This window comes from Eufriesea mexicana, unplaced genomic scaffold (genome assembly GCF_001483705.2).
Source record: "Eufriesea mexicana isolate 0111107269 unplaced genomic scaffold, ASM148370v2 scaffold92, whole genome shotgun sequence".
Taxonomy (NCBI): Eukaryota; Metazoa; Arthropoda; class Insecta; order Hymenoptera; family Apidae; genus Eufriesea; species Eufriesea mexicana.
Window position 1 is genome coordinate 269,351 of NW_016908266.1, and position 27,932 is coordinate 297,282.

The 27,932-nt window shown below is 37.4% G+C and overlaps 1 protein-coding gene across 1 annotated transcript in view; it reads right to left on the bottom strand.

Moving 5' to 3' along the window:
• The window catches only part of LOC108554879 (ras-related and estrogen-regulated growth inhibitor), a 128,815-nt gene that overhangs the window by 25,004 nt on the left and 75,879 nt on the right, over positions 1 to 27,932 (bottom strand). Inside the window, exon 4 of the mRNA XM_017910290.1 lies at positions 3,041 to 3,222. Coding sequence (XP_017765779.1) covers positions 3,041 to 3,222 — 182 coding nt within the window. The remainder of the gene's footprint in view (positions 1 to 3,040; positions 3,223 to 27,932) is intronic.

The window sequence follows — 27,932 nt, forward strand, 5'->3', positions numbered from 1 at the left end:
AGGCTACAGAGTCTAAGTTAATGAAGGATCAGACCTAAGAGAACTTTGGCTATATCAGTGAAAAGTGGTGGGAGATTATACCTAATTGGATTTTAGCTAAATTAATTGATACCTGATGAAAGATTGTACCTAGCTGAATCTTAGCTAAACTAATAAAATAGTACAAAGTCAGGCTACAGAGTCTAAGTTAATGAAGGATCAGACCTAAGAGGACTTTGGCTAGACCAGTGAAAAGTGGTGGAAGATTATACCTAATTGGATTTTAGCTAACTCAATGACACCTGATGAAAGATCTTACCTAGCTGAACCTTAGCTAAACTAATAACAACCAGTATAAAATCAGATCTAATAGAGTATTAACTAGACTATTGATAACTGATGAAAGATCATACCTATCTGAACCTCAGTTAAACTAATGCAATTAATAAAAGATCATACCTAATTGAACCTCGGTTAAGACAATGACACCTGATGAAGAATCATACCTAGTGGAAGCTTAATTAAACCAGTGGCAACTAACGATAGATCATACCTAACTGAGCCTCAGCTAAACCAATAATAATCAATGCAAATAAATCAGTATACATATATACCCATGTATATATTTGCGCATCTTTTAATACACAAATACATAGGTATTAAATTAAAAGAATTACACGAATCACACATATACAGTGTGACTCAAAATTAGGGGTACAAATAGGATTAGGAAGGCCCTACACAGACAAAACTGCATTTCTAAAAAAATAATTCGTTCACAAATCAGTCCAACGCATGTGCACCTAATAACTGGTGTCACCAATTTTTATCACAAACAATCATTACCATGATCATTTTGCTGGAAACTGGAATTTTGTCACTCTCTATTTTCTCCTACCTCATCTTCCTGATCATATTTATACTGCTAATTTTGTTTCACGCTATATTTTTAATACACAACCAACATTGTGATTCATACTTTCAGGACACCCTGTACAACCGACGAAAGTGTCGAGACACTTCTGAGAGCGTTAGCGTATACACGACGGCGTGAAATCGCCCGAGGGCGTGATCGTGAAGTCAGCGAGTATTCGGGACCGTCCCGGCCGGCAGCCAATGATATCGCGATTCTTTCGGGCCCCGTGGACAAGGCCCGGCAATTAGATGACAATCAAACCGGGGAAAAGTGTGTCGAAGAATGGGGGGAGGGGGGAGGGGGGGCCGTGCGAGAAACGGGTCAGACCGCTGCACCGTGTTTGTTATGTTTAACGGTTTCGTAACGAGCCGATCGACGCGGGCCGGATGGATCGAGTCGATCCGATTAGCCGATTCCGATCGCGAGTTCCGTCCTGTCGTTACACGATTTTCCTTCGTATCGATAATGTCAGTCGCGTGGAAAACGCGAACGGTCGTGTCTTCGATCTTCGTTTAGGCGTGGTCCGGGTGCATCGAGATGATCGAATGGGCCCGTTATGGTTAATTTAAGTTTCCTTTTGTATGGTGGGTTCGGTTTGAAGAGGTCTGATTGTGGCATTGGAAATAGAAGAAATAGAAAAATGTAGATAGTTTTACTTTGCTCTTTGTTTCTGATCCTGTCTAGTGGGTTTGGTTTGAAGAAGTTTGATTAAGATATTGGAAGTAGGAAATGGGACTATAGAAGTAGGACTATGGTTTTATTTCGGTTTTGTGTAGTGTGTTTGGTTTGAAGAGGTTTGACTTGGATGTTGGAAATAGCAAAAATAGTAAAATAAGCGTAATTTTACTTTGTTTTTGGTTCTATGTTGTGGATTTAGTTTGAGGAGGTTTGATTAAGATATTGGAAGTAGGAAATGGGACTATAGAAGTAGGACTATGGTTTTATTTCGGTTTTGTGTAGTGTGTTTGGTTTGAAGAGGTTTGATTGTGGCATTGGAAATAGAAGAAATAGAAAAACGTAGATAGTTTTACTTTGCTCTTTGTTTCTGATCCTGTCTAGTGGGTTTGGTTTGAAGAAGTTTGATTAAGATATTGGAAGTAGGAAATGGGACTATAGAAGTAGGACTATGGTTTTATTTCGGTTTTGTGTAGTGTGTTTGGTTTGAAGAGGTTTGACTGGGATGTTGGAAATAGCAAAAATAATAAAATAAGCGTAATTTTACTTTGTTTTTGGTTCTATGTTGTGGATTTAGTTTGAGGAGGTTTGATTAAGATATTGGAAGTAGGAAATGGGACTATAGAAGTAGGACTATGGTTTTATTTCGGTTTTGTGTAGTGTGTTTGGTTTGAAGAGGTTTGACTTGGATGTTGGAAATAGCAAAAATAGTAAAATAAGCGTAATTTTACTTTGTTTTTGGTTCTATGTTGTGGATTTAGTTTGAGGAGGTTTGATTAAGATATTGGAAGTAGGAAAATGGATTATGATTCCATTTTAGTTTTGTATAATGAGTTTGGTGTGAAGAGGTTTGATTTGGATGCTGGGAACAGCAAAAATAATAAAATATGAGTAACTTTACTTTGTTTTTGGTTCTATGTTGTGGATTTCGTTTGAAGAGGTTTGACGAGGATGTTGAAAGTACTAGAAATAGAAAAATGCGAGTATGCTTTTACTTTGTTTCTAGTTCTATCTTGTAGATTTGATTTGAAGATGTTTGATTAGGATGTTGGAAGTAGAACAAAGGACTATGGTTTTATTTTGGCCTGAATATGCTCGATTGGAATACTAAAAGTAGAAATAGAAAACCGAGGGTAGTTTCTTTCTGTTTTTCATTCTGTGTTGTAGATTTGGTTTGAAGAGGTTTGATTAGGATGTTGAAAGTGGCAAGAAGAGTTATGGTATAATTTTGGTTTCAGTATATTCGATTGGAGTGTTGAAAGTAGAAATAGAAAAATGAGTGTAATTTCATTTCATGTTTTGTTCCGTGTCGTAGACTTAGTTTGAACAGGTTTGATCAGAATTCTGGAAGTAGGAGAAATTTCTACTTCTTTGCAGGATATTTTCCATGGAATTTAAAAAACGCAATTTACTATCCTGTAGGTTACTCGGTTGCTGATCTCCACGCAGATAGCATGATCTAACACTCACCGAGCATGATCCAGATCTCTCTTGTTGCCGAGCAACAGAGCAGTGAAGTAGGATGGCAGGCGTAAATCAGCCAGTTGCTTCAGCAATCCGCGGGCTTCCTGAAAACTTCGTTTGCACGTCACGCTGTAAACGACCACGAAAGCCTCGCCCCATCGTATGTGAGAGTAGAGACAGCCATTTTCCTGAAACAATAGAGAACAATGGTCCAGTTGAGGCAAACTTATAATCCATTCCAGTTTCAAATAAAATTATTCCGAGCTTTTTCAAAAATATAAACCAAATAAATTAAAAATAAAGAAATCTGTATTTTCAAATTTCATTTCGCAACATCCCAATTTCAAAAATCTCATAACACGTTCAACTGGAATAATATAATATATGAATATTAAAATCATTAATATAATTCTCGTTATCTGAGTATATATATTAATTTTTAATATCCAAATAGAAATATACGATTCGTAATGTAGTTGTATATTGAAACATGTATATGTACTCCCATGTATAACCATATTTTATATTCTTTGATTACTTATGTATAATAAAATATGTTAATGCAACTTTATCAAGATAAAAATCAATTTTACTGCTATTTTAATGCACCAACACACGTGTATTATAATTTACATATTTTAATTGGTTCAGAATATGACACAGATATATTAATTGTGCGCATACACACGAGTATACTATATTTTATACAACTATCGAGTGGACATCGGGTCTTCTGGCCCAAGCCAATGTCAAAAACATTCGAAGAAGAATGGACAAAAAGGAAGACGAATGTCCTGCTAAAAAGCTAGTCGACTTTCCTAGTTCCGTATGTTAATCGAAATTTCGTTCTGCTCGTCGGCCAGAGCCGCGTCTAGAAACTTTAGAAAGTTCGGAAAAAATGGTGGATAATTGCGCAGACTTTTCTCGCCTTCGCGGCTTACGTAAGTCGCGGACGAAACCAGGCTCGTATAACTTCCAGTTTTCCCGCTACGATCCGATCGAAAAGAAATCTCCGATTTCACTCTCGACCCGGCAAATTGTTTCTCCGTCTATCGGGGGAAAAAACGATGATATTTTATCCAGCATCCGGGCGAAAAGCGGCAAAACGACGATGAAAAATAATTTTCTTCTCGTTCCTACCAGTTGGAATTTTTTCCCTCGACGGCGCCGCTTAATTAACACGTTAATCAACATTCCTGAACGAGCGCGGCTGGAAAGTTCCGATCTAGATCTCGGATGGTCGCGCATGCGCGTGCGCAGGCGCACGCGCATGCGCGCCGTTTCACTTCGCCGAGACCCCCACGCGTGGCCACGGTGAATTACAATCGGGACGAAGCGAGCCAGTGATTCGGCGGCGATTAAACGCCAGCAAATTGCTCGGTCGCGCGATAATTGAAATAGAAACGGCCTGAACCGGTAACCACGTGACCACGTTCTATTTTCGAGGCACGCTCGAAGGCTCACCTCTGACCTTACGACCGATCCTCCACGCTCGAGACGCTTCCGAACCTGCGGGGGAAAAAGAGCCCCCTATAGTCGTTTCCCTAGATTCTTCCCGATGTTTCGAGAACCGTGTCGTTCGATGGAAACGAGCTTTCGCTTCGTTCTAATAGTCCCCGAGTCTGCTGACTTCGCGTGGCGCCAGCCGGGGTGAAATTGAAGGGAACTCGTGGGGCTTCATGGGTAATACGTTAGCCCGGGATTGGTCACGGGGACTTGTGGGACAGACGTGCATGTTCGTGCGAAATCTCTAAGGCTTTTGTTGAATATGATATGCGGGAATTTGAATATTTAGAGTGTTTTCGATACTCCAGTACTTGAGTACTCTGGGCTTTATACTAGGATTACGGAATCCGTCAAAATGGCGGATTTCAAATAATCGAAGTATGTAGTTATATGTGTCTATTCATTTCATCGCACGATCTTCATTATTATTATTATTATTATTTTAAATATGCATTGTTTAAGGGTATACATTATAGAGCTCAGTAGATCTAATGTCAGGGCACTATTTTCATAGTCTGAATGAGTATTTCTGGTTTTAGTCTCCCACGAGGACCATCCTGGGTTAATTATCTAACTTCGGAAATATTAATTATCCGATATCCTAACCTCGCTGTGAATAATTTGACATACGCAAGTCCATTTTGACAATTACACCTCAAAGAGTGTAAAGAACACCTGACATGTCTCGGAATTAAATAGTCAACATCTTCAGATGTAGCTGTCCAGAAAGAGGTTTGGAAGCATCCTGATCATCGATCCTCGCTAAATCCTCGATCCTCGTAAAAATCGCTGGTAAAGGGATCCAAGAGATCGACATAGTCCATCTCTTCATGCTCACCGAGCTCTCAAAACTATCATTGGAGCAATTAGAAACCTGCTAGCGTCTCACGTTGAATTCCTAACCAGGTCGACCTTCCGCGATTTCCAAGTCGAAAGAGGAGTAGTAGCTGCAGAAGAGACCCATTGCCGCGTTCTAATTGCTAATGCATCGATCACGACGAAAAGAGCGGAGTACAACCTAGACTGGTGGCGCACAGCAGCGAGAAGCGTTTCAGGTTTAACGACCCGCGGAAGCTGTCGATTCTCGTGGCCGTTCCAATGCTTTCCCATTGACCTGGCACTGACAGCCAGCCGGTAATTATTACCCGGGAACAGGATCGACGGGATCGTGATCATCGGCGATCGGTGTGTATAGGAAGGAAGGGTCTAAGCGCATTAGTCTCGCGGGATCGACCAAGGTGAACGTGGCCGTGAACCTCTCGATCCGCTAAATCGACTGGGCTGACATCTGGTCACCATAATTGGCACGATCCGAGGACGTCTGTCACAAAGGGGAAGAGGGATTTTTTGGCGGACCAAGCAAGGAACATCTGGCAGGCCCGAGGAGAATGCGATCTCTGCTAGTGTGATCGATACGGGAAATCGGATGGAGGTGTGCGTGTAGCTTCCAATGATGGAGATTGGATCAAGAGATCATCCCTTCAAGCTTCTCTAAGGGTCTTCTCAAGATTAGGCCGATGAAAGGACGTAAGAGGTGGTGGAGTAGAAGTTTGAGAAAATGAATCTTAGAAGAAGAACAGAGTTCTGGGTTAACTGATAATTTCATATATTTTTGCTATAGTCTAATTGAGAGATTGGGATATTCTACGATCTTATCAAGATCAGGCAGAGAGGAAGACGTTAGAAGTGCTGGAGCAGAAGTTTGAGAGAATGGATCTTGGAAGAAGATCAGAATTCTAGGTTAGCTAACACCTTCGTATATTTTTGCTATAGTCAAATCATTTTGAGAGATTGGGAACACTCCAGGATCTTTTTAAGATTAAACAGAGAGAAGGATAATAGAGCAGCTGAAGTAGAAGTTTGAGAGAATGGATCTAGGAAGAAGATCAGAGTTCTAGGTTAGTTAACAACTTCGTATATTTTTGCTATAGTCTAATCATTTTGACGAATCATTGGTATATATAATACTCCAGGATCTTCTCAAGATAAGGCAGAGAGAAGACTTGGCAGAAGGGTCTGAATTAACTGACAACTTCATAAAGTCTAATAATTTTTGCTATAGTCTAATAACCTAATTTAATAAAGCCTAATTTGAGAGAACGAGGATACTCCACGAAGCTTCTGAATGAGAAGAAAAATATTTAAATGTCTAAAGTTGAGTTATGACTTTAAGTATGAAACTAAGTTCAAACGAAAGGCAGCTTGATACAGACTGGATGAAAGTGGAGATGGGCTTCCTTTCAAGGAATCCTTCAAAGATCAGACATTGCATTTAGTACAATAATCTACTAATTATAGAAAGTCAAAGATACTCATTGAAATCTCTATTTGATTATAAAAATATAAACATCTGAAGACAAACAAGACACAGAATAGAAGAATTCTAGAAAGAGAATGGGACAGTGTTTAAAAGGTTAATAGTTTTCCACGTGTCATAATATATACGCTGCATGCTTCAGAGGTATGACTCAGAGGGAGCTTAGAATCCATCCTGGATGTAAATTTTGTGGGATCAACTAGGATATCTATAAATAACCGTATAACCAGCGTGAAAATGACTTTTATACGCAGTCAATCTTGGAATCCTCGTTTTTCAAACATCTCAATCACACTGGATGCGCCAGGAATTTTCTCACACCTACGACATTTCCATAAGCACTCGTTCCTACAATGATATATCGAGGGACCGTTTGACACGGGCTATTCCATGATTTACTACCCACTTCCATCCTCAATTATCCAACGTCCGCGCATACTTTCCAGCCCTCTGCAGTCGTACATCGGGAAACATTGTATCTCCTCCGACTCCATGTTTGCTGCGTGCCACGTGCGTCTCCTGACCTCTAAATTCGTCGATGTCTCTAGTTAGAATCCAATACTTTAGCAGCATGCTTGTCATGACTAACCTGGACGATGTCATAGCCTCGGTGTCTATGACAGTTACCAAATAAATGACTGAGTTTAGGAAATTATCAATATCCAGGTAAATCCTTTCTACCTTTGCACCTAACTTCATCCCAGTTCTCAGATCTCTTGCAGTTGTAAAACAAAATAATTAATAAAATTCGTGCTATTCATACCTCCTATGTCTGACCTCTAAGTTCGTCGATGTTTCTAGTTAGAATCCAATATTTTGGCAGCACACTTGTCATGCCTAACCTGGACGATGTCATAGCCTCGGTGACTATGCCAGTTACCAAATAAATGACTGAGTTTAAGAAATTATCAATATCCTGGTAAATCCTTTGTACCTTTGCACCTAACTTCATCCCAGTTCTCAGATCTCCTGCAGTTGTCAAACAAAATAATTAATAAAATTCGTGCTATTCATACCTCCTATGTCTGACCTCTAAGTTCGTCGATGTTTCTAGTTAGAATCCAATATTTTGGCAGCACACTTGTCATGCCTAACCTGGACGATGTCATAGCCTCGGTGTCTATGACAGTTACCAAATAAATGACTGAGTTTAGGAAATTATCAATATCCAGGTAAATCCTTTGTACCTTTGCACCTAACTTCATACCAATTCTCAGATCTCTTGCAGTTGTCAAACAAAATAATTAATAAAATTCGTGCTATTCATATTTCCTATGTCTGACCTCTAAATTCGTCGATGTTTCTAGTTAGAATCCAATATTTTGGCAGCACACTTGTCATGCCTAACCTGGACGATGTCATAGCCTCGGTGACTATGCCAGTTACCAAATAAATGACTGAGTTTAGGAAATTATCAATATCCTGGTAAATCCTTTGTACCTTTGCACCTAACTTCATCCCAGTTCTCAGATCTCTTGCAGTTGTCAAACAAAATAATTAATAAAATTCGTGCTATTCATACCTCCTATGTCTGACCTCTAAGTTCGTCGATGTTTCTAGTTAGAATCCAATATTTTGGCAGCACACTTGTCATGCCTAACCTGGACGATGTCATAGCCTCGGTGACTATGCCAGTTACCAAATAAATGACTGAGTTTAGGAAATTATCAATATCCTGGTACGTCCTTTGTACCTTTGCACCTAACTTCATCCCAGTTCTCAGATCTCTTACAGTTGTAAAACAAAATAATTAATAAAATTCGTGCTATTCATACCTCCTATGTCTGACCTCTAAATTCGTCGATGTCTCTAGTTAGAATCCAATATTTTGGCAGCACACTTGTCATGCCTAACCTGGACGATGTCATAGCCTCGGTGACTATGCCAGTTACCAAATAAATGACTGAGTTTAGGAAATTATCAATATCCTGGTACGTCCTTTGTACCTTTGCACCTAACTTCATCCCAGTTCTCAGATCTCTTGCAGTTGTCAAACAAAATAATTAATAAAATTCGTGCTATTCATACCTCCTATGTCTGACCTCTAAGTTCGTCGATGTTTCTAGTTAGAATCCAATATTTTGGCAGCACACTTGTCATGCCTAACCTGGACGATGTCATAGCCTCGGTGACTATGCCAGTTACCAAATAAATGACTGAGTTTAGGAAATTATCAATATCCTGGTACGTCCTTTGTACCTTTGCACCTAACTTCATCCCAGTTCTCAGATCTCTTGCAGTTGTCAAACAAAATAATTAATAAAATTCGTGCTATTCATACCTCCTATGTCTGACCTCTAAGTTCGTCGATGTTTCTAGTTAGAATCCAATATTTTGGCAGCACACTTGTCATGCCTAACCTGGACGATGTCATAGCCTCGGTGACTATGCCAGTTACCAAATAAATGACTGAGTTTAGGAAATTATCAATATCCTGGTACGTCCTTTGTACCTTTGCACCTAACTTCATCCCAGTTCTCAGATCTCTTACAGTTGTAAAACAAAATAATTAATAAAATTCGTGCTATTCATACCTCCTATGTCTGACCTCTAAATTCGTCGATGTCTCTAGTTAGAATCCAATATTTTGGCAGCACACTTGTCATGCCTAACCTGGACGATGTCATAGCCTCGGTGACTATGCCAGTTACCAAATAAATGACTGAGTTTAAGAAATTATCAATATCCTGGTAAATCCTTTGTACCTTCGTGCCTAGGTTCATCCAAATTCTCAGATCTTTTGTAATCATCAAATAAATAATTAATAAAACTTATATTATTCATACTTTCTATGCCTGACCTCTAAATTCGTCGATCAGTTCTCAGATCTCTGGCAGTTGCCAAACAAAATAATTAATAAAATTATCTTCATACTGTTCATACCCCGCATGCCTAATTTCTTCAATGTCATAATCCCTGTATACAAAATTACCAATAATATTCTATTCATGGTATCTAACTCTCTCAATGTGAGAGTGTCTACATCTCAAATGTTTACTAAATAGAAAATTAAATTTAGAAAATATGAATGACCAAGTATACCATCATTCCCATCCCTGTGTCTAACTTACTGGACCCCATAATCACCATATTTCCTCCTGCAACGAAATAAATAACTAAATTCGTTATGTTGATCCTTCTAATCCAAATCCTAATCCAAAATTACGAATAATTCTTCAAAATCCAATACACCATGCACACCCCTCAGGTCTAACTTGCTCGCAGCCACAGTCCCTGTATTTCCTGTATTTACCAAACACGTAATTAACTTGGCTGAAGTACCCATATCCTGGTGTACCATCCATACCTCTAGAGTCGAATGGTACCGCTGTTTCCGGTACCATTTCACTCTCGCGACAGCCCGTATCAGGGGAACGTCCTGACGAAATACGTCGCGTTAATCTTCCTAGGCTCTGCCAACTCGCGAAGCACCGCGCATCCGGCGTGTGTGGAATTTTATAGCCGGAGATAAATATATATTCCAGCCGGCCAGGTATTTACGGCCGTTATTTACGGTGAAAATCTGTCGAATTAACATTGCGTGTAACGCGCTCGTAAATAAAGGCCGAGGGAACGCGAGGATCGAGTGCGCGCGAAACCGGGCTCCCTCGATGTTTCAATTTCTTCGCCATCGTCGCCGTCGTTAATCTGCTGTTCCTGGGGGACAGGGCAATCGGAGACGACGGGATCGAAGATTGATCGTTCGGGATAGAGGGAGGTTGGAAGGATCGCGAGACTGGGGTTGTCGAAGCTTTGACACCGGTTAGGGATTAGACGAGTTGGTAGGTTGACTGGCACCATAGATTCGACGATTAAGTTATTATTAAATAAGGATTCAGTGTCATTCGAACGAACCAGATACCTATCAGATGATTCTTGATGATTATGGCACCTGTAACTCTTCTTTTTCTTTAGGAAAAAGACTGTACTTTGTGATACGAAGGTTCTATGCTTCTTTGGGTCTTGGGTTTGGATCAGTTCTAGGCACCGTCTTGAGTTTGGATCAGTTCTAGGCACTATTTTGGGATTTGACGAGTTGGTAGGTTGACTGGCACCATAGATTCGACGATTAAGTTATTATTAAAGTTATTAAATAAAAATTCAGTGTCATTCGAACGAACCGGATACCTTGTTTTATAGGTCTTGACTGATAGACGATACTTCGATGGTTCTAGCACCTGTGACTCTTTTTATTCTTTAAGAAAAAGACTATGCTTTGTGATACGAAGGTTCTATGCTTCTTTAGGTCTTCGGTTTGGATCAGTTGTAGGCACTGTTTAGAGATTGGAAGACATGGTAGGTGATTGGTCCGATGGATTCGATGAACCTGGTCAATGATTCCGTGTTATTCGAAGGAATGGGATACCTAGTTTTATAGGTCTTGACTGGTAGACTATGCTTTGACAGTTCTGGCACCTGTGATTCTTGTTCTTCTTTAGGAAAAAGAAGATACGAAATTAATACGAAGGTTTCATGCTTCTTTGGGTCTTGGGTTTGGATCAGTTCTAGGCACTGTTTAGGGATTGGACGAGTTGGTGGATCATTGACGTGATGAATTCGATGTACCTGGTCAATAATTCCATGTCATTGTAACGAATGGAATACCTAATTTTATAGGTCTTGACTGGTAGCCGATGCTTTGACAGTTCTGGCACCTGTGATTCTTGTTCTTCCTTAGGAAAAAGACTGTGTGCTTTGTGATACAAACATTCTATCTATGTTTCTTTGAGTCTTGGATTTGGATCAGTTTGCAAGGTGAGAGGTAGAATAATACTCCTAAGTTCCTTATTGATAGATATGCTAGTAGGTTTCCTAGTTAGGTCGTAGTTGACAGTAGAGTGTCATCTGGTCCAATGACAAGTGGATCCTTTTAAACGTTAGACAATACAATAGTCGAAAAAGCTTCTCTTGGCTTCCTAGCAACCGATACTTTTAGTGTTGGCTATACAGTTGACCACCAGCTAAAGGGTGATTGGGAGGATGGTTTTTTGGTGAGAAGAGTGAACAAAGTTAAAGAAAATTGGGTAAAATAAATATTCAGGATGCAAATCTATAATTGGAAAAAATTGCTGTGCCTATGTCAGGTACCAGGAATTATTATTTTTCAATTGTTCAGGCTCATATCACAATCAAGTCACAAATTTCTACAGTCTCTCTTGCTTTCCTCTCTATGTATGTATTCTTATATATCTACATACTCTTATCTATATACACATCACTGTTCGCAGTTACTCATTCGGTCTAACCTTTCACCAGACCTCGTCACCGACCTTCGGACACACCCTTGAAATCGCCGAAAATTCCTCAGAGACCAATCTCTGAGGTCCCTTCGTCACCCAACTTCCTGTCCTCACGATCTCTTCCTCCCATTGTGACCGCACCTGCTGCTCAGGAAGCCTTTGATCAGCTCGCAAATCAGACATGTCCTCGTAGAAACACGTAGCAACAGAGACTTTATAGCTGGATTTGCACTTGGTATTTAAATCATCCTGATTCCTTTTGAACAATCTTTTTCAATGCCTTTTGGATCAAGAAATTTGCAGGCTTTATGACTTCCTTACCTCAGTTTACTTTATTATCTCGTCATATCTTCTCCATTTACACTGCTGTTAGATAAATGGATCTCCTAGCCATTCATGCATCCTCTATCTTGCCATATGCATACAAACAGACCTCTGCTGGTAATTAACTCTTTGCACTCCAGAGGCAATCCTCAGTCGCCATTTAATCAGATTCTAAAGATCGATGTTAATTAATATATCATATTTAACCTCTAGGCTACTGTTGGCGCCTATAGGCGTTTAGAAATTTTGCGTTTGTGACACGAAGGAGGTCTATAGGCGCTTAGAAATTTCGTGTTTGTGACACGGAGGGCGCCTTAGGCCGCTTAGAAACTTCGCGTTTGTGATACGGAGGGCGCCTTAAGCCGCTTAGAAATTTCGCGTTTGTGACACGAAGGAGGTCTATAGGCGCAATTCTAGGCACTGTTTAGGGATTTGACAAGTTGGCAGGTTGATTGGCACCATAGATTCGACGATTAAGTTATTACTAAATAAGGATTCAGTGTCATTCGAACGAACCAGATACCTATCAGATGATTCCTGATGATTATGGCACCTGTAACTCTTCTTTTTCTTTAGGAAAAAGACTGTACTATGTGATACGAAGGTTCTATGCTTCTTTGGGTCTTGGGTTTGGATCAGTTCTAGGCACCGTCTTGAGTTTGGATCAGTTCTAGGCACTATTTTGGGATTTGACGAGTTGGTATATCGATTGGCACCATAGATTCGACGATTAAGTTATTATTAAATAAGGATTCAGTGCCATTCGAACGAACCAGATACCTATCAGATGATTCCTGATGATTATGGCACCTGTAACTCTTCTTTTTCTTTAGGAAAAAGACTGTGCTATGTGATACGAAGGTTCTATGCTTCTTTGGGTCTTGGGTTTGGATCAGTTCTAGGCACCGTCTTGAGTTTGGATCAGTTCTAGGCACTATTTTGGGATTTGACGAGTTGGTAGGTTGACTGGCACCATAGATTCGACGATTAAGTTATTATTAAAGTTATTAAATAAAAATTCAGTGTCATTCGAACGAACCGGATACCTTGTTTTATAGGTCTTGACTGATAGACGATACTTCGATGGTTCTAGCACCTGTGACTCTTTTTATTCTTTAAGAAAAAGACTATGCTTTGTGATACGAAGGTTCTATGCTTCTTTAGGTCTTCGGTTTGGATCAGTTGTAGGCACTGTTTAGAGATTGGAAGACATGGTAGGTGATTGGTCCGATGGATTCGATGAACCTGGTCAATGATTCCGTGTTATTCGAAGGAATGGGATACCTAGTTTTATAGGTCTTGACTGGTAGACTATGCTTTGACAGTTCTGGCACCTGTGATTCTTGTTCTTCTTTAGGAAAAAGAAGATACGAAATTAATACGAAGGTTTCATGCTTCTTTGGGTCTTGGGTTTGGATCAGTTCTAGGCACTGTTTAGGGATTGGACGAGTTGGTGGATCATTGACGTGATGAATTCGATGTACCTGGTCAATAATTCCATGTCATTGTAACGAATGGAATACCTAATTTTATAGGTCTTGACTGGTAGCCGATGCTTTGACAGTTCTGGCACCTGTGATTCTTGTTCTTCCTTAGGAAAAAGACTGTGTGCTTTGTGATACAAACATTCTATCTATGTTTCTTTGAGTCTTGGATTTGGATCAGTTTGCAAGGTGAGAGGTAGAATAATACTCCTAAGTTCCTTATTGATAGATATGCTAGTAGGTTTCCTAGTTAGGTCGTAGTTGACAGTAGAGTGTCATCTGGTCCAATGACAAGTGGATCCTTTTAAACGTTAGACAATACAATAGTCGAAAAAGCTTCTCTTGGCTTCCTAGCAACCGATACTTTTAGTGTTGGCTATACAGTTGACCACCAGCTAAAGGGTGATTGGGAGGATGGTTTTTTGGTGAGAAGAGTGAACAAAGTTAAAGAAAATTGGGTAAAATAAATATTCAGGATGCAAATCTATAATTGGAAAAAATTGCTGTGCCTATGTCAGGTACCAGGAATTATTATTTTTCAATTGTTCAGGCTCATATCACAATCAAGTCACAAATTTCTACAGTCTCTCTTGCTTTCCTCTCTATGTATGTATTCTTATATATCTACATACTCTTATCTATATACACATCACTGTTCGCAGTTACTCATTCGGTCTAACCTTTCACCAGACCTCGTCACCGACCTTCGGACACACCCTTGAAATCGCCGAAAATTCCTCAGAGACCAATCTCTGAGGTCCCTTCGTCACCCAACTTCCTGTCCTCACGATCTCTTCCTCCCATTGTGACCGCACCTGCTGCTCAGGAAGCCTTTGATCAGCTCGCAAATCAGACATGTCCTCGTAGAAACACGTAGCAACAGAGACTTTATAGCTGGATTTGCACTTGGTATTTAAATCATCCTGATTCCTTTTGAACAATCTTTTTCAATGCCTTTTGGATCAAGAAATTTGCAGGCTTTATGACTTCCTTACCTCAGTTTACTTTATTATCTCGTCATATCTTCTCCATTTACACTGCTGTTAGATAAATGGATCTCCTAGCCATTCATGCATCCTCTATCTTGCCATATGCATACAAACAGACCTCTGCTGGTAATTAACTCTTTGCACTCCAGAGGCAATCCTCAGTCGCCATTTAATCAGATTCTAAAGATCGATGTTAATTAATATATCATATTTAACCTCTAGGCTACTGTTGGCGCCTATAGGCGTTTAGAAATTTCGCGTTTGTGACACGAAGGAGGTCTATAGGCGCTTAGAAATTTCGTGTTTGTGACACGGAGGGCGCCTTAGGCCGCTTAGAAACTTCGCGTTTGTGACACGGAGGGCGCCTTAAGCCGCTTAGAAATTTCGCGTTTGTGACACGGAGGGCGCCTTAAGCCGCTTAGAAATTTCGCGTTTGTGACACGGAGGGCGCCTTAAGCCGCTTAGAAATTTCGCGTTTGTGACACGAAGGAGGTCTATAGGCGCTTAGAAATTTCGCGTTTGTGACACGGAGGGCGCCTTAAGCCGCTTAGAAATTTCGCGTTTGTGACACGGAGAGCGCCTTAAGCCGCTTAGAAATTTCGCGTTTGTGACACGGAGGGCGCCTTAGGCCGGTTAGAAATTTCGCGTTTGTGGCACGGAGGGCGCCTATAGGCGCTCGGTGTAGTTTAGCTTCATGACACAGAGGGCGCTTGTTTTCACAAAAATGGTGCACATCGTAACTCAATTCTTGCCGTATAAAATTACCCAACGATGCGTGGGATCTCGAAATAAAATAATTCTAAGTCTTAATTTGCATACAATTTCCTATTTTACCGTTTTAAAAATATCGTCGATTTTATGGTAGAAAGTTTTAGAATTACTATTTTTCTGTAACGAAAAAATCGTCAAGTGCGAAGAGTTAAAATTATCTTATCAACCATCATGAATTATTTCATCGATCATTATTATAAATTTTATCAGATCTTATATTTCAAGCAGACCTTTGATGCTAAGCTTGCAATTTAATTCGTAAGATCACCTACGTAACCCAAATTCACAGAGTCAGATGTGTGCTAAAATTATCTTATCAGCCATCATCAACCATGATCAATCAGTATTCTACATTTTATCGTCAATTGCAATATATTGACACGTTTTATCAGATACTCTGATTCAGTGCATGATCAACGAAGGAACTGGTGTCAGTCTTTTATTCCAGTTACATCTTTTTCATTTGTACGATCTAGATGCATTCAGGAATCCTCAGATTACATAACCTATCCTGAACCTTGCAAATTTATACAGATTTTTGGCTACTATTAAAATTGGCTTGTCAACCATCACGAATTGTGTCATACTAAATTTGTTACGTTGTATATTATCAATCGTGACATATTTGATCATTTTATCAAAGATCAACCAAAGAACTCTGGCGCCAGAGACCATGAGTCCTCACATCACCTAACCTATTTTGTGTTCATACAATATAATATACAGTAGATACATAGCTTACGTTTCATCATCAATCTCAATACGTTTGCCAATTTTAACAAGTACTCTGATGCATCAAGTTTTCATTTCTATCCCATTTCTATACACATCTCTATGAAATACATAAATCCTCAGACTACCTAACCTATCTTGAAGTCTTTCAAATGTATAGTGATGCAAGAAATAAATCGTAAGTTTATTAATGAGAATTAATAGTGTCTTAATATTAAAATTTTTAGTTAAAGAGGCTATTAATTTTCAAAATTGAAAATAAATTGCAATTATATTTAAATTTTATTTATTTAATTATTAATAATAGTATCAGATTTGAACTAAAATTGTCTCATCAACCATCACCTAACCAGTATCCTGTAATTTATCACCAATTTTGATGCATTTACCCATTTTTCCAAGTACTCTAATTCAGTAGGAGGTCTGAACTAGAAACATTTGACACTACCTAGCCTATCTTCGGCTTTTTCAAATTCACAGAGTCAAATTCGAACTAAAATTGTCTCATGGACCATCACCAACTAGTATCCTACATTTTACCACTAATTTCGATGCATTTACCCACTTTCCCAAGTACTCTAATTCAGTAGGAGATCTGAACTAAAAGCATTTGACACTACCTAGCCTACCTTCGGCTTTTTCAAATTCACAGAGTCAAATTCGAACTAAAATTGTCTCATGGACCATCACCAACTAGTATCCTACATTTTACCACTAATTTCGATACACTTACTCATTTTCCCAAGTACCATAATTCAGTAAGTGATCTAAACCAAAAATCTCTGGCACTATTTAGCCTATCCCTAACTTTCCCAAATCCACAGAGTCAAATTCGAACTAAAATTGTCTCATGGACCATCACCAACTAGTATCCTACATTTTACCACCAATTTCGATACACTTACTCATTTTCCCAAGTACCATAATTCAGTAAGTGATTTAAACCGAAAATCTCTGGCGCTATTTAGCCTATCCCTAACTTTCCCAAATCCACAGAGTCAAATTCGAACTAAAATTGTCTCATGGACCATCACCAACCAGTATCCCATATTTCCCAATCGATCTCGATATATACACCCATATTATCTAGAACCCTGACTGATCTCACCTTCGACCAGCCAAGGAACCCTGGCGCCAGGCTTCCGCCATGAGGCACGCGTCATTGGAACACATCGGGTCCTCAAATCGCTCATACATATTCAAAGACCGAGACACGAGTCCGGGACACAATGCCGGAATAGTATGCTGTTGCCTCGAATTGCGCAAAGCGAGGGCACACGCATCGAGCTGTTGCGAAACTGTTTCCCGCGATTCGACCATGTGGCAACGCGTATCGCTGCGCTCGATAAATATCGGGACGATTCGCAACAATTCTTGGAACGACCATGCAAACTGATCACTGACGAAACGACTGGTCGACGGGCGCGAAGATCGATTGGTCGGCTGGTCGTCTGATGTTTTGAAAATACGGAATTTCGTCAGGTTTTTACGGGGAAATTAATAACCAGAACGTTTTCCTTGGCATTCTTTTGCGCATGGCTCGAGAAGCCTCGAGAGATCCACTTAGGAATTTAAATCGAGGTGGGGGTACAGCGGGATATTAAATATTTGCTTTATATTTGTGAATGAAATTGTTATGCATTTAAATTACCTTCAAGACAGTTTCAGACTTGGATAAACCTGATTAATACGTTCAATTATTAATCGCGAATTTAATTACACCAGCGATTTTCAAAATAAACATTCTTTTAAGAAATATAGTAGACGGTAATATATTTTTTATAATAATTTATTTAATTATTTTACACCCTTCACCCCTCAAATATTTACTTTTGTTTTCCGTTGCCATATAAATTATTTCACAAGCTTATTTTCTGAAATTTCTGATTGAGACGTAGATAATATATTCTTTTATAATTTATTTCTCTCTTCCACAAATATTTACCTTTGTTTTCTACTACTATATTAATAATTTCATAAGCTTGTCCTAAAATTTCAGACTGAAACATGGATATTTATTATTCCTCAGAATGAAATTAAATCCGGTTGTACGAGGTATGTGCAACAAAATATTTAAATAATTTACAAAGTTATAAAATGTGTCATAATTATTAAATTATTATTAAATGATAAAACATATTAACTCTTTGCATCACCATTAAATAAAATTTTGAAGATCGATATTAATTAATACACTAAATTTAAGATAACTTAATATTATACGACCCATTGAAATTAAATAATTCTACCTGTTAATTATTACACTATTTTATATTTACTGTTCTAAAAAATAACATCGGCTTTATCACAGAATATCTTTGAATCTCAACTCTCTAGTAGCGAAAAAATCGTCGAGTAATTTTTTATAAAACGATTTCTAAAAATTGCCCAAATTTTAATAACGTCTCATAATAAATATTATTATATGATATATAAAACAAAATTCCAAGCTATAGATCCAAATTCAAACACACAACCGAGCAGGAGATCCTCATCATGCACGATCATGGACCCCAAGATGGCGGACAAAATAACCCCTCCCTGCAAATGGTGTTAAAATTCCTCGATTCAATCCCCTAGGAAAAAATCTCATCATCACCGATGGGACACAACTGCCTAACAACCCAATGACAATTATCGAAGCAACCCAATAACAATTATCGAAACAACTCAGCGACAATTATCGAAACAATCCAAAGACAATTATCGAAACAACCCAACGACAATTATCAAAACAATCAAGCAACAATTATCGAAACAACTCAGCGACAATTATCGAAACGACCCAACGACAATTATCGAAACAACTCAGCGACAATTATCGAGACGACCCGGGCCCCGACCAGTGGCGCTGGCCCGAGCGGAGGAGGATGGAAAGTCGTAAAGGGGTCGTGGACAAAACGCGATCGCGGGCAGCAGGGTTTTTAACGGCGTTGACCGTTAACAGGACACTGGAATAGGACGGAACGAGCCCACGACGCCCGTGTGCCGTCCATTTGAAATCGATTCAGGTGGGCGAGAACCGCGCGCTTTAACGCCCACGCGATCCCGCGGGATAAGCGACGATCGTCGGGGACAAGTTATGTCCCCGGTGCGTGTAACGTCGCAGGGATAACGATCCGCCGCTATTCGCGCGACCAGATACCGATATTGTCTGCTAATAATGCGGTCCGCGATTACAGCACTCGGGCCCCGTCGCCTCTCTGCTGGGTTCTTCCTCTAGCGGTTCCGCAAACACGCTGCAATCCAGGCGTCCTGTGGCGCTTCGTACTGTTCTTTGGTATTGTACTTGCGCAGTGATGTCTGCTGTTTTAGTGTAGGTTAGGTGAGTGTCGGGTTGGGGTATGGAGCGTTAGGATTTTGAAAATACGACTGGGGTCGATTGTGAAGGATGAAGGGTTAGGTTTGGTCGAGTTTGAGACGGTTTGATGTTGGGTTTTGAGTACCCTATGTGTGTTGAGTTTGGGGTTTTATGGTGATTTATTAGGTGTTGAATTGCTCTGGTATATGTGATAGCTGATTTGATCTGTGAGAAGTATGTTTAACGTGGTTTGAGATTGTTTGATATTGTTGGTTTGCGTACTGAAGTTATGTTGAATTTGGGATGTTTATGGTGGTTTGGTTTATTTGGCTTTCAGTGTTTGATAGTAGGCTTGATTAGAGAAGAATGAATGGTGTGTTTGGTGTGGTTTGGAATGGTTTGATGTTGGGTTTGGCTATTGTAGGTGTTCTGCTTGTTAGATATTGAATTCTTCTTAGTGTGTGAGAATTGGTTTGATTAGAGAAGAATGAATTGTGTGTTTGGTATGGTTTGGAATGGTTTGGAATGGTTTGATGTTGGGTTTGGCTACTGTAGTTGTTCTGAATTTGGGGTCTTCATGATGGTTTTGTTTGTTGGATATTAGATTGTTTATAGTGTACGATAATTGGATTGATTAGAGGAGAATGAATGGTGTGTTTGGTGTGGTTTGGAATGGTTTGATGTTGGGTTTGACTATTGTAGTTGTTCTGAATTTGGGGTCTTCATGATGGTTTTGTTTGTTGGATATTAAATTGTTTATAGTGTATGATAATTGGGTTGATTAGAGGAGAATGAATGGTGTGTTTGGTGTGGTTTGGAATGGTTTGATGTTGGATTTGGCTATTGTAGTTGTTCTGAATTTGGGTTCTTCATGATGGTTTTATTTGTTGGATATTGAATTCTTCTTAGTGTGTGAGAATTGGTTTGATTAGAGAAGAATGAATTGTGTGTTTGGAATGGTTTGGAATGGTTCGATGTTGGGTTTGGCTACTGTAGGTGTTCTGAATTTGGGGTCTTCATGATGGTTTTGTTTGTTGGATATTAGATTGTTTATAGTGTACGATAATTGGATTGATTAGAGGAGAATGAATGGTGTGTTTGGTGTGGTTTGGAATGGTTTGATGTTGGGTTTGACTATTATAGTTGTTCTGAATTTGGTGTCTTCATGATGGTTTTGTTTGTTGGATATTAAATTGTTTATAGTGTTTGATAATTGGTTTGATTAGAAAAGAATGAGTGGTGTGTTTGGTGTGGTTTGAAATAATTTGATTTTGGATTTGAGTATTTTATATAAATATTCTGAATCTGGAATTTTTATGATAATTTGATTTGTTGGATTCTGAATTGTTTTTAGTGTGTGATAGTTGATTTGATTTATGATAAATATATTTACTGTTGTTTGAGATTGTTTGATGTTGTTGGTTTGGATACTGAAGCTATGTTAAATTTAGAGTCTTTATGATGGTTTATTTTATTGAATATTGGATTGTTTTTACTGTATGATTATTGCCTTGTGGGGTATGTTTAGTAAAGTTTGGTGTATTCTGGAACAGGGTGATACGATTTTGAATAGTTTTAATCTAATAGTTGGTTTGATTTATGGTAAATAAATGTTATATTTGGCATAGTTCGATGCAAGTTTGGGTACTGAAACTATTTCGAATTTGGGCTGTTTTAACGTGACAATTGGTTTGATTTATGTCAGATGAATGTACATTGTCTTGACGTGGTTTGAAACAGTTTGTTATTAATACACGAACATAGTTCCACGTTCTGACATCTATTTTGAGCAGCATAATACACTTAATTTATGATATCTAGCCTATCTAATACTTTCCAAGTATCTCGTTTCAGTAATGGATGTTTATGAATCTCGCTGAAGAATAATTTGTCACACTTTCATAATTATCCTTTTGAACAGTATCACGATAATTTGTATTTTTTAATGTTATCTCTCGAATTATCTCATTGTTGAGTCTAATGTTATGGGATATGCAGTACATTGTCCTGATTTATAATACTTGAACCTTCTATCTTTGTATACTATGCTGCTGTTTTGAATATTTATGGCGCACGAGTGTTTACTTAATCCGTGATATATGAGAGCAGCTGAGAGTACTTTATTCCTCCAATTTGTAGTTGTTTAAATATTCCACTGAATACTGTGCCTCGTTAATTCATGGTGCTTAAATGTTGCACTCCTGACTTACTGCTTCTCGAATTTATGATGTACACCTGAGTTACTACTCTCTTAATTTATGCCCCTTTTTATTCCTTTCTTTTACTTCACGATGCTCGAGAATTGCATTATTTTGTAATACCGAGAAGTGTGAATATATAAATAAATAAATAAAATCGCACTGAACTTACGAGGAAAAATAAAGCAAATTATTATATCTTCTCTAGAAAAGGAAATAAAAATGGAAAAAGCTGGCTTATGATATTTTAACGAAAATAAAATTTCACAGATATCACTGCTATATTGCCTTACATCTTATCACTATAGTTTCATATAAAATTCTATAAACTAAAATTTTATAAAATTCTATAAAATTCTATAAATTAAAATTCTATAAAATTCTACAAAATTCTATAAATCAAAAAATTATATAAAACTGTATTAAAAAATAGAACATAATAATAAATTGAGATAATAATTGGTATTCAATTGTAGTCCAAATGCAAACTAAAAAATTTACCACTGACTCAAAACATAATTCAAAATCTCTGAAAATTATTTTATTACAAGCAACATGATTATTTAAAAAAGAAAATCTTCCACTTGTAAACTCCCAAATCAAAAATGATAGGTACATCCAGATATCCAACTAGACATCCAACAACTATACTCGTCCTTTTTTCCAGGAAACAACGTGCCTACTCGAGGATCGAATGATGGTACACTGGTATGACTGTAGCGATCATTATACCTAGCATGAGATGATCCTCTCAAAGTTTCAATTTTGAAGCCTCTTAAAAATAATTTTTATAAATGTCTGCATTCACTGTAAATGCTTCGTTCACTAAAATTAAATCTCTTCCTTGGAGATTTGAGAAGAGGAAGGTGTCTCGGAGCCTTGAAGTCGCCTGTTTTGGTATACTTGGCATATTTGGTAGCAGTGAACCTGCTTGCTAGGTTACGCAAGTGATAACTTTCGAAGATTAGGGTCCGATCGTGGAAGCTGAGAGGACGGAGCAGGTTATCCGACTGGATATCTTAATCAATTAAAGCAATCGCTTGGAAGACGTTTCTGGTTTGTATCTTAATTTGGTAGTCTCATTAGGTTTTTCTCCTGTCATTATATTGGGATGTGGGACGTTGAATCTGTAGGTGAAAGCTATTTTTGGGTATCGAGATTTGGACACAAGATACTCGTGGCTTAGGTATGACTATAGTTGTCTTTCTTTTTTATTACCAGATACCATGATTATTTAGTATATATGTATATTACTTTCTATGTATTTTGCAATTATTTGTTATAGTATTATTTGGGGTATTTTATTTAAATAATATATATAACATAGTGTTATATAAATATTCGAAATGTTATAGTTTGCGAGTACTATTGTTTTATCATAGTGTACTTTACTTACTTACTATTCTATACCTTGGTGCTATTTAGTATAGGTTATTTTTTAGTATTATTTTTATATATTGTACATAAAATAATAATAGTAATGTTATATGAATATTATAGTTTGCTTTTGTTATTGTTGTATACTAATACTATGTACTATATATTATTTAATATATAAATAATTATTCGTTTGATGTTATGTACTTTGTTACTATCTACTATATTATTTTCTTATTATTTATTTAAAGACTATATATACGTATGTAACATAATATTCTATCTATAAATATTCAGTATGTTATCCAGTAACAAGCATCGCCATTAAATCATCAATAAATAAATTGCATTACTATATGAACAATAGTTATATCATATAACTGTTTATATAGCTATGTAATTTTATAATTGGTTAGTCTTGTACAACAGTGCAAAATTAATTAAAAAATCTAAAATTCTAAAAATTATCCAGTATCCTGGCCATTTTTAAATACAACATAGCAACAAAATACAATAACACGAAATTAATTAAAAAATCTAAAATTCCAAAAAGCACCCTGTATACTAAACACCTTCAAAGAAAACACAACAGAAAATCTAAAATTAAAAAATCCACCTAGTTTCCTAAATACTTTTGATAAAAAATAAAATATTATACAATAACACAAAAAATCTAAAATCCCAAAAACTATTCAGTATACTGACCACTTTAAAATGATACAGCAACAAAATACAATAACACAAAATTACCCAAAAAATCTAAGATTCCAAAAAACACCCTGTATACTAAACACCTTTAAACAAAACACAACAGTACAATACTAAACAAAGATCTAAAATTCCAAAATCCACCTAGTTTCCTAAATACTTTTGATAAAAAATAAAATACAATAACACAACAAATCTAAAATCCCGAAAACTATTCAGTATCTTGGCCACGTGTAAATAAAACACAGCAACAAAATACAATAACACAAAATTACCCCAAAAATCTAAGATTCCAAAAAGCACCCTGTATACTAAACACCTTCAAAGAAAACACAACAGAAAATCTAAAATTACAAAATCCACCTAGTTTCCTAAATACTTTCGATAAAAAATAAAATATTATACAATAACACAAAATTACCCCAAAAATCTAAGATTCCAAAAAGCACCCTGTATACTAAACACCTTCAAAGAAAACACAACAGAAAATCTAAAATTACAAAATCCACCTAGTTTCCTAAATACTTTCGATAAAAAATAAAATATTATACAATAACACAAAAAATCTAAAATCCCAAAAACTATTCAGTATCTTGGCCACGTGTAAATAAAATACACCAATAAAATACAATAATCCAAAATTAATCAAAAACTCTAAAATTACTTGTCCACGTGTAAATAAAATACACCAATAAAATACAATAATCCAAAATTAATCAAAAACTCTAAAATTCTTAGCCCCCTCCCCCCCCTTCAAAAAAATATATTTCGAAACAAATTTCTGTAGTCAAGAATAATAAATTTACTTGGTAGAAAAATTCGCAAAGAAATTTCTCTGCGCAATTGCTAAACGCAGATTTAAAGATGAAATCGCCTAATAACTTAATCGCACTCGCTTCTTGCTGCCCGTCCTGGCAGCACACTCCAACGATCATCCTCGTCCTCCACCTGTGTCCTCACGCTTCGACGCCACGTCGGGGCCCGATGGAAAAATCTCGCCGGTTCCCGCGCGGCTACCGTCTTCCTTTCCCTCTAATTACGATCTCGCCGGGTAACAGGCCACGCGAGTGGTATTTCTAACCGGCCTGCCCTTGAAAAGGGCCATTGTTTCGTTGCGGAAGAAGCGTTCAGGGACACGATAGGAGAGGAAAAGATATTGCCAGGCCACGTCATGCCTGTGTCGTGGACCTTCCACTTCTTCGCCGGTCTCTTATGCAACCCGCTGCAATGTAACTACCAAGTGCATGCACTTAGTACCGAGACACAGGCGTCGAGTGGGAAAAATTTACGCTCGTGTGTGCTTCGGTGTGCGTATGCGTGATGGACCGTTTCACGGAGCTTGGAATTTCAACGACTGCTCGAGATTTTACCCTCTTCCTATCAACCTCCGGCACGCGGATATATCGCGAGTTGCGAGAAACTGCGAATTTTCGACAATTTTATTTAACCCTTTTGCATTTCGAAAATATGAAATTTGAGGAATTTGAATATTTATTTATTTCACATTTTGAAAACACGAAATTTGAGGAATTTGATTATTTATTTAGTTCATATTTTAAAAACACGAAATTTGAGGAATTTGATTATTTATTTAGCTCACATTTTAAAAATACGAAATTTCAGGAACTTGGTTATTTATTTATTTTACATTTCAAAAACACGAAGGTTGAGGAATTTGATTATTTATTTCTTTTACATTTTAAAAACACAAAATGCGGTTTATTTAATTTTTTTTATTTAAACCCGTTTAAGTGTAGGAATATATTTAATCGAGATATTTAATTAATTATTTCGTATGTATTTGGGTATATATATAGTGTCCTATGTAAGTGCTCTACTTTTGTGAATATTTCTCACTCAAGGTCATGCAAAGGTCATAATATTACAGATTGGTGGATTCGTCTTAACCTCGACTATCGTATAGCGATAATAAAAATATATCGTTCCATTTAAAAAACCTTCGATGACCTTGAAATATCGAAAAGTATGGCCTTGAACAAATTTTTTTGCCTGTCATAATATTCACCTTTCTGAACCATCCAATGTTTTCCTGTGATATTTTTTTCTATTATGAAAAATAAACGAGATATTTTAAATATTCGAGTTAAACATACATATATATATGTTTTCACGAACAAAATTTGTACAATTTTAGTATTTGCATTCTTCAATTCTTAGGAAGGTATTTAATCGATAGTTCGATAATTTTCGCGAAATTTAATCACGTTTATTCCGCTGCATTTGTCTCCGGCAAAATATTTCTTTAATTCTTAGGAAGGTATTAATCAATAGTTCGATAATTTTCGCGAAATTTAATCACGTTTATTCCGCTGCATTTGTCTCCGGCAAAATACTTCATTCATAATGTAAATTTAAACAAACGAGGTTGACATATTTGACAGTGGTAGTTTGCATAAGCAGGAAGGGCTGACATGCAGGCTAATTAACAGTAAGAGGGTTAATTGCATTGGTCTGTTGCAATCGATCAATTTCGAATATATAACGAAGCACATGTAACCATACATTGCGAGGTTATAATCACGTAAGCAGAGAAACAAAGGAAAATTTTTGAAAAGTGTGATATTCGATTAAAAAATCATTTTTAAATCTCGAGATAATGATATGCAAAAAAGGAGAGGAAAAGGAATATTAAAAATGGACTATAATTAATATAATTAATATAAAAAGGAACATTAAAAATTGATTATAAATAATATAATAATAAGCTATTTTATTGTCTATAGTTCGGAACTGTTCCGGCCAATTATCCGGACAGGCAACGAATGAAAATTTGACCGATGAGAGAGGAAAGCACGAGTGTGTGAACGATACTGATACCCCGTATGACCATAACGCGTGTGTGTATATGCATCAACAAATTAATGTCAACGGTATTCCGTGAACTCAGTTCTAAGAATTAATGGGGATAGCAGTGGACGCTAAAGTGGGCAGAAATCTGGACACTTATGCGGACAATACTGTAAACAACATGGTAACCACGTGACAAATTTATTAAATCGTTATTTAAAATTAAACAGATTTTAATTATTATTATTCAATTATTAAAATCCGGGAAAATTCTTAAATCCTGAAAACATATTATATTAAAACTACCAAAATATTCAAGATGGCTTCCAATTTTTGCAGTTACTGAAAACGTGCAATTCCTTTTGACAAAATATTATATATATTCATCCTAATTAAAATTTCCGAAATATATATCTTTTCCATTTTCATCATATCACTTTAATTGTTATTATATTATATTAATATATTATATTGGACTTACAATTAGATACACAGTGTAAATCGGTAGTTGCAGTGTTAACTATGATAAAGAATGATTGAAAACTTCCAAAATTCTAAAATAAATTCTAAAATACTAAAAGAAATGCTAATAAAATTATTCCGCGAATTATTTCAGGAGTTATTCCTGTTTTTCGGATGTCCGGATACTAGCCTGGGAAGGATGTACGTCAATGACCTGGTAGATCGGTACCCCGCAACAGGCTATCTCGCTCCTTTTCCCCTAGCCTGGTGAACGAGACACGTTTCCGCGAAACCGACGTACCAACCGCCTCCACGGGAAGCCACTGTTATTACTCGGCCACTGACAATGAGTTACAGTGTTATTACTCGTAGTTTTACAACGATACCGTTCCTACCGGGTTCGCCGCCACTGGCCAGGCCAGGCCAACCCTTGGCTACCAGCGTGCCACAGCTGATGCTGCGATAACTGTGTTAGAGGATCTCTATGACATTGCATGGAGGAAACGAGGTGACCAACTGAACGAGTGCAATTCTGACGTATAATGATCTATATGAGATAAAGATAAAGATAGAGATAGAGATAGAGATAGATAGATAGATAGATAAATAAATAGATAGATAGATAGATAGATAGATAGATAGATAGATAGATAGATAGATAGATAGATAGATAGATAGATA